At 45.5% G+C, this 8,759-nt stretch overlaps 1 protein-coding gene across 1 annotated transcript in view; it reads left to right on the top strand.

The window, feature by feature from the left end:
* Positions 1–8,759, top strand: part of SEZ6L (seizure related 6 homolog (mouse)-like) — a 95,584-nt gene that overhangs the window by 62,395 nt on the left and 24,430 nt on the right. Inside the window, exon 11 of the mRNA XM_011975344.1 lies at positions 2,162–2,353. Within this exon, the coding sequence (XP_011830734.1) occupies positions 2,162–2,353 (192 nt within the window). The remainder of the gene's footprint in view (positions 1–2,161; positions 2,354–8,759) is intronic.

The raw sequence follows: 8,759 nt of genomic DNA on the forward strand, positions 1-8,759 counted from the left end.
AGGGAGGGAGGGAAAAAGAGAGAAGGGAGAGGAGAGGAGAGAAGAGGAAGGGAGGGAGGGAAAAATCATTATTATTTACCATTTTAAGAGATTGGAATGAACATGAACTGGTTCCCCATAGAAGTCTTCTTACCTGCCTCATTTTTTGCCAAGAAAAGGCCAAAAGTGGAGCAAATAAATTTGAATTGGGCCCCTTCTGTGTGGGACTGTTTGCATTTCCATGCTGGGTCTCTCACTTATCCTCCATCCAAGACAGAGGAGACCCACAAAATCACCTCTGTTGTTCTCTCTTCTGATGAAATGAGGTCAGAAAAACCCCTTGGCACAATGGTCTCCCCATAGAAATCACTGGATGCTGTTAACAGCTTTCATTGGCTAAACTCCTGTCTTGACATTGAAAGACATATATAGCCATATCTTAAAATGACATTGGTAACGATGCTTACTTATAGTACCCAAGCAGTAGTAAAACGATAGAATGGAAAGTGAAAAACTTTGATGATGTTACTCTTTGGAAATAATGCCACTGTTAAAAATTTATTCTATATTGCTTCAATTGTGTGTGTGTACATGCACATCATACATACATCACATGTCACACATAGACAGCTATATATGTGTCATATGTCAACCATAGCTCACTATAACCTCAAGGTTTTGGACTCAAGCAATCCTCCCACCACAGCCTCCCAAAATGCTGGGATTACAGACGTGAACAACCACACCCAGCTAATTTAAAACATTTTTTTTGCAGAGACAGGGGTGTTGCTATCTTGCCCAGGCTGGTCTCAAACTCCTGGCCTCAAGCGATCCTCCTGCCTCGGCCTCCCAGAGAGTTGGGATTACAGGCATGAGCCACTGCACCCAGCAGGTCCATTCTTAAAAATTCTGCATCTGCTTTTTTTCAGCTCAGAAATGTGGATATCTTTTCATATCATACATGTTGTCCAACTTATTCTCTTTTAATTGGTTTATTGTTTTCCTTTTATCTATATTGATTTTTTCATGTGCAAAGTAATGAATACTTATTTTACTATATTCCAGCACTGCAGTGAAGGCTCCCCCTCATTTTCTTCTCTTTAACAGTTGCTCAGAATTTCACGGGATGGCTATTCCATGATACTTTACTATTTCCCTGTTAAACTATTTGCAATGTTTCCTTTTTAAAAAAAAAAAAAACTACAAATAATAATGCAATGTGCAACCTTATACATAGGTCTTTGGACCCTGATGCAAATTATTTGGGCAAATTCATATATATGTACATGTATGTGTGTGTGTGTGTGTGTGTGTGTGTATTTTTTTTTTTTTTTTTTTTGAGACAAGGTCTCACTCTGTTGCCCAGGCTGGAGTGCAGTGGTGCCATCATGGCTCACTGCAGCCTTGACCTCCCAGGCTCAAGCGATCCTCTCACCCCAGCCTCCTGAGTAGCTGGAACAACAGGTGTATGGCACCATGCCCCATTAATTTTTGTGTTTTTTGTAGAGACTGGATCTCGCTATGTTGCCCAGACTGGTCTCGAACTCCTGAGCTCAAGCGATTCATCCACCTCTGTCTTCCCTTTCAAGTCCTAGGATTACAGGCATGAGCCACCGCACCCCATCTCTTTGGGCAAATTCTTAAAGGAGGAATTAAATTCAAGGCTATTTTCTCCTGGCCTATTCTCCAGCCACCTTTATCAAGCAAAAGATACATTGTCTTCCAAAAAGGAAAAGAACTGAACTAAGTTAGGAAACTTTCTTTCTTTCTTTCTTTTTTTTTTTTTTTTTTTTTTTGAGGAGTCTCACTGTGTCCCCCAGGCTGGAGTGCAGTGGCCCGATCTCCGCTCACTGCAAGCTCCACCTCCCGGGTTCACGCCATTCTCCTGCCTCAGCCTCCCGAGTAGCTGGGACTACAGGCGCCTGCCACCGCGCCCGCCACCACGACCAGCTAATTTTTTGCGTTTTTAGTAGAGACGGGGTTTCACCGTGTTAACCAGGATGGTCTCGATCTCCTGACCTCGTGATCCGTCCACCTCAGCCTCTCAAAGTGCTGGGATTACAGGCAGGAGCCACCGCGCCCGGCCAAGTTAGGAAACTTTCTAAATCATTCTGTAATTCTCAGCAAACCCACGGTCATCCAGAGGTCTGACGTCCACTTGGTCTGGTTTCATCCCGTGTAGTTATGTATTGTACCGACCCCGGAGAGGTGGATCATTCGACCCGCTTAATTTCGGATCCTGTGCTGCTGGTGGGGACCACCATCCAATACACCTGCAACCCTGGTTTTGTGCTTGAAGGGAGTTCTCTTCTGACCTGCTACAGCCGCGAAACAGGGACTCCCATCTGGACGTCTCGCCTGCCCCACTGCGTTTGTGAGTCCTGTTTGTTGAATTGGGTCCCCAGCAGGTAGAAGCAGATTCACTTCCTCTTGTTCACGATGGGAGGCTGGGCAGCTAGGAGAAAGCATTCTACCTTTCGATAGGGGCTTTTATTATTGTTACTATGGCACAACAGTACCTAATACGGATTGGGGGCACACATACTATAACATTTATGGTAAATTTATCTTGCATTGCTCTAAGTCTTCTACCAAATGTCACTCTTTCTTCCTCAAGTAGCCCTAGGTGCATGGTATCATTGGTTTCTTTCTTTCCTTCTTTTTATTTTTATTTTTATTTTTTAGACGGAGTCCCACTATGTCACCCAGGCTGGGGTGCAGTGGTGCCATCTCGGCTCACTGCAATCTCCACCTCCCGGTTCAAGTGATTCTTGTGCCTCAGCCTCCGGAGTAGCTAGGATCTGTCTCTTATACACATCTAGATGTGTATAAGAGACAGTATAATGTGTGTACATATGTGTGTATATGCATATGTAATGTGTGTACATATGTGTATATATGCATATATAATATGTATGTATGTGTGTGTATGCATATGCATGTGTGTACATGTGTGTATATGCATATGTAATGTGTTACGTGTTTATGTGCATATATGTGTGTGCATACATATATGTGCATATATAACATGTGTACATGTGTGTATATGTGCATGTACATATATGTGCATGTGTATATATGCATATACATATGTGTACATGTGTGTGCGTATATAATGTGTGTGCATGTGTGTATATGTATGCATATATAATGTGTGTACATGTGTACATATATATGCATATACGCGTATATTAAGGAAACTGATAATCAGAGGGAAGTACAGATAACAAGAATCATCGCTCATTGAATGTGTAAGACACATTTCTAGACACTATATATATATATTTGTGAATGTATGCGTGTGCGTGTATTTATACACACGTACTAACCCTAGCCCCTTAACCACAACCACACTTCGTCCCCAAGCCCCAGAACCTTGGGCCAAGTCCACACTGGTTGGTTCCTGTTATAGGTTCAATCCATCCCCAAAAAGATATGTCAAAGTCCTAACCCACAATATCTGTAACTGTGACCTTGATTGGACATAGCGTCTTTGACGTCCTAACCCATGGTATCTGTAACTGTGACCTTGACTGGAAATAGGGTCTTCAAAGTCCTAACCCACAGTATCTGTAACTGTGACCTGGATTGGACATAGCATCTTTGAAGTCCTAACCCACAGTATTTGTAACTGTGGATTTGATTAGAAATAGAATCTTTGCAGATGTGGTCAAGTTAAACTGAGGTCATACTGGATTAAGATGGGTGTCGATCCAATGACTGGTGTCCTTGTAAGAAGAGGGAAATCTGAACACAGATGGGGACACGGATACAGAGAAGGCCACGGGATGACAGAGGGAGAGACTGGAGTGATGCAGCTACAAGCCAGGGAGCACGAAGGAAGGATCCCCCCACTGCAGCTTTCAGAGGGAGCATGGCCCTGCTGACACCTTGATTTTGGACTTCCAGCCTCCCAGTACTACAAGCCAATAAGTTTCTGCTGTCCCAAGCCCCTCCGTTTGTGGTCCTTTGTCAAGGGCAGCCCTAGGACGTGAGTGCCATTCCCATTTCCTTCTAGTGACTACAAGAGTGATCAGAAGCAGCCACTTTAGTAACTCCAGCTGCAGAGACCCAGAGACGAAAAGCTTAAAACAAAAGCTTCTATTAAAATACTGAAAGGTGGAGACATCATTTTTTAAAAAAGAAAAAGCACTTCGCCAATGAGACCCAGTCTCTAAAGACCCTCTGAGCTGCGGCAGCTGCTGCTGGATTTCCAAGAGGCAAGCCTTCCTCCCTTCCTTCGGGGACGCTTTTCCCTGAGATCTCAGCGTTGGATCCGCAGTGCTGAGTAGAGACGGCTTCCCTGACACCCATGCTAATGAGTTCACGAGCCACGCGGGGTGTCAGGAGACACGCAGTACTCCCAAAAGCCTGAAGAAGAGCCCGGCGTGTGGTGGCAGCGACGTGACAAGCAGGCGAGGCTGATGGGAGATAACACAGGAGGCGAGAGATGGTCAGATCCTGGCAGCGCAGCTCCTGAGTAAGAGGGAGGATGCAGTCTAGGTTCTGAAGGCATTTTTAAGGTTGAGGCTGTCGGACATAAAACAGCTTTGAAACATTTTGTCGACTGAACAAAGGGAACAGCACTGATTTGATGAGCCCCTTCAGTAGGCTGACCTTTTCCCCTACTGAGGCTAACACTGTTCAGCCTCACAGACATTGCATAGGTGAATGCCTGTCCACTTAAAAGCAGGCAAAGAAGGACTGGAGACGGTGAGTAGCTTTCCTGAGGTCACACAACAGAAAGGAGGACCAGAATTGTAACTCCAGCCTGACCAAACCCAAAAGCATCTTGCCAACCTCATCACTCTATGGTTCAGCTTTTGGGCAAACCTCTGGTGCTTAAGAGTGGACAAAGATCTTCCACCAAGAAGTTCATGAAGCAGACGGAAAACTGCATGAGCCGCTGGGCCCAGTGGTGCGGTGGCTCACGCCTGTAATCCCAACACTTGCGGGAGGCTGAGGCAGGAGCATCACTTGAGGTCAGGAGTTCCAGACCAGCCTGGCCAACATGGTGAAACCCCCGTCTCTACTAAAAATACAAAAATTAGCCAGGCTTGACGGTGGGCACCTGCCATCTGAGCTACTCAGGAGGCTGAGGCAGGAGAATCGCTTGAGCCTGGGAGGCGGAGGTTGCAGTGAGCAGAGATCATACCACTGTACTCCAGCCTGGGCAGCAGAGGAAGACCCTGTCTCAACAAAAAAGAAAAAAGAAAACAAGGAAAGAAAACTGCATAAGCTCTGGGTGTCTACAGCCTCTTGCCCAGTCACTTGCCCGAAGCCATAGTTTGGTCCCCTGGAACTCAAAGCCATGTCTTTTTAATCCTAGTCCATTTACCCCAGGACACTTTTAGAACACACAGGTCAGGCAGAGCTAAAGGGAAGAGTCTGGGTGTCAAAGTCGAACACACCCTCCAGTTCTGCTGTGTGACCTTGGGCAAGTAACTTGCCCTCTCTGGGCCTCAGAGCCCCCATCTGTGAAAGAAAATAATACCCTTTACCAAGAAGGATTGTTGGGAGCAGCTCAGTCATTCAACTTACTCAGTTGTTCAGGCCTCCTATATACAGGCACACGTTAGGACAGAGGTTCCCAAACTTTCTCAACTCACAATACCCTTGGTGTCGCATGAATTATTTCAGAGATTTCCTAGGCCAAAAAACCCAACAATTCCATTTATTAAACAGTGAGGTACAAACAACTGAATGAATAGTTATCTTTTCACAACGTAGTAGCCATTTGAAAAAGTAATGCACATACATTAAAAGAAAAATGGTTTTTTTCATTATGAAATAATGACAATTGCTGGCCGGGTGTGGTGGCTCATGCCTGTAATCCTAGCGCTTTGGGAGGCTGAGGCGGGCGGATCACCTGAGGTCAGGAGTTCAAGACCAGCCTGGCTAACATAGTGAAACCCTGTCTCTACTAAAAATACAAAAATTAGCTGGGTGTGATGGCAGGTGCCTATAATCCCAGCTACCCAGGAGGCTGAGGCAGAAGAATCACTGGAACCCGGGAGACAGAGGTTGCAGTGAGCAGAGATCACGCCACTGCACTCCAGCCTGGGAGATAGAGCAAGACTTTATCTCAAATAATAATAATCATAATCATAATCATAATCATAATCATAATCATAACAATTGCTGCTACGAGGATGTGTATTCCTGTTGGGCTGTGCAAAACTTCTCAAACGTTAGGATCAGATGAGACTTCACCACCCTAATTTCCTGTTCCATGTTGATTTTGTCACAGTTCTTGCTTTTTAGCACAAGCACCACAAAAAAATCCAACTTTGCAATGATGGGTCATCATCGAAAAAAAGGTGGTGCAATATAATGTTTGAAACGGTGAACTATCTCGAGCTGGTAGTTCACAAGGGTCCAACATATCATTGTGTTTCCTCGGAACTTTTTTTTTTTTTTTGAGATGGAGTCTGGCTCTGTCCCCCAGGCTGGAGTGCAGTGGCGCGATCTCGGCTCACTGCAAGCTCTGCCTCCCAAGTTCACGTCATTCTCCTGCCTCAGCCTCCCGAGTAGCTGGGACTACAGGTGCCCGCCATCACGCCCGGCTAATTTTTTGTATTTTTTTTTTTTTTTAGTAGAGATGGGGTTTCACTGTGTTAGCCAGGATGGTCTTGATCTCCTGACCTTGTGATCCACCCGCCTCGGCCCCCCAAAGTGCTGGGATTACAGGTGTGAGCCACCGTGCCCGGCCCCGGCCCTCAGAACTTTTTAAAATCCCACAGCACCCCTGTGAGTTCCTGGTGGCATCCTGGGTCACGTTGGTGCACAGTTTGGGAATCCGGCACTAGTCCCTGGAAAAAACAGTAAAGTATAAACAGATATGACCCACATTCTCATGGAACCTGGGGCCTATTTGGAAAGGGGGGTGGAGAGACAGGTCTATGAAGGAATCGTCAACATCACCTCCTCCAGGAAGTCCTCCCTGATTCCCTAGTCTGGGTTGTGTTTCTCTCCTCAGAATTCCCATGGAACCTACAGTGACATCTGTCACCACAGCTGCTGCAGTTTATTGAAATGATCTGTTTATATGTTTGTAGAATCACATTCCCTAGAGTAAGAAAGGGAAATAATTTTTTTAAATATATAGAATCAAACACATAACTCATTTGCTAGGATTGTCTCCAGTTGATCCTTGAATCCCCCAGGCCCAGGAGGCTCAATAAACAATGTTACTATTACTGTTGCTGATATTGTTAGCAAAACGAATGTGGTCTTTATCACACCTCCGCTTTGCTGCAACTTCCCCTCTTTGATAGGGACGTGGTGGACGACTCCTGAGGCACCCATCCCAGAGATATCAACCACACCGCCAAAAGTAACAAGAATCTGACAAATCCAGTGAGGGTTTTATGGATGGCTCTCCAGGAGTCACTTAGCTTGCTTAAAAGACAGCCATTCCCCGGGAAGGCCCTCGTTCATCACAGCCCTGAGCCCAGAACACCTGGGATACGAGACATAGGGATTTCCCAGCCCGGACAGAGCCCACAGGTGCTGTGGCCAGACTGTGGCCACAGTAGGAGCTTCCACTGTTGAGCCGTCTCCTGTGGCCACGTCTTAACCAGCATGTCCAGTGTTAGCTGAGTGCCCGTCCTCATTTAGAAATCTCTGTCTCTGGGAAAGCGGTCTCTCAGAGAAATCCATGATAACCTCAGGGATTTGGGTAAAAGAAGGGCCTTTTGTGATAGCAGAACTATTACATGGACAGCACTCAAAACCAGCACGTCTAGGTTTGTACCCCAGCCCTGCCTCTTACAAGCACCAAGACTTTACACAAGCCAGCTTTCTCATCAGAAAGATTGAAACACGAACAAGACAATCATAAAGATAAAGGCTTTTATGAATGGTGTGCCTGGCACATAGCAAGTCTTCAATTAACATCGGCTGCTAATCACCACTCTGTTTCAAAGCTCCACTACTTGTAGGGTATATCGCAAACCATTTGTAACTGTTACTAGGGGATTGCTTTCGAGCATTTTGTTCAAATGTGCTCCAGAAATATACATTTTCTCCTATTGTTAAAGACGGAGGAAAATGGAAAAAGAAAATAGAAATGAGGGTAGGTTTGTGATTAGATCTATAAGGCCATCGGTCCAATACATTTGCATTCCTGGGAGAGAACGGCTGGAGTTACACCAGTTGCAACCCGAATTGTTTAAAACATTCGACCAGTGGTTTTCAACCAGAGGCGATTTTGCTTTCCAGGGGACATGTGTCAATACAATTTCTAGAGAAATTATGAGTTGTCACAACTTGTCAAAGAAGAGGGGTGCTACCGGCTTCTAGCAGATCAGGGTCCGGGACGCTGTTCAATATCCTCCAGTGCCCAGGACAGCCCCCACCACAAAGAATTATCCATTCCAAATGTAAACCCTGTCTGCGTTGAGAAAATCTGCCTTAGATGATCTTATTTCAAAGTGTGACTACATGTCACTGCTCAGCCATGTCTCAGCTAAGATCCAGCCCGTTTATGGGCAGGAAAAATGGGGTCCGGAGACATAAGCAACTCACTCAAGGTGGTGCAGCAGACACAGGCCTCCAGTTTCAAATTCAAGCTCCTATTCCTTTCACTTTTCTGCCATCTTCTAGGCACTGAAGATACACACAAATGCCTTCCAAGAGCTGGTTCCTGCTGGGGAAAAATTCCATATGACATTGTTTTCAAACTCTCTTTTTTTTTTTTTTTAGACAGAGTCTCGCTCTGTCGCCCAGGCTGGAGTGCAATGGCTGGATCTCAGCTCACTGCAAGCTCCGCCTCCCGG

The sequence above is a fragment of the Mandrillus leucophaeus genome, unplaced genomic scaffold (genome assembly GCF_000951045.1).
Source record: "Mandrillus leucophaeus isolate KB7577 unplaced genomic scaffold, Mleu.le_1.0 Scaffold154, whole genome shotgun sequence".
Classification (NCBI taxonomy): Eukaryota; Metazoa; Chordata; class Mammalia; order Primates; family Cercopithecidae; genus Mandrillus; species Mandrillus leucophaeus.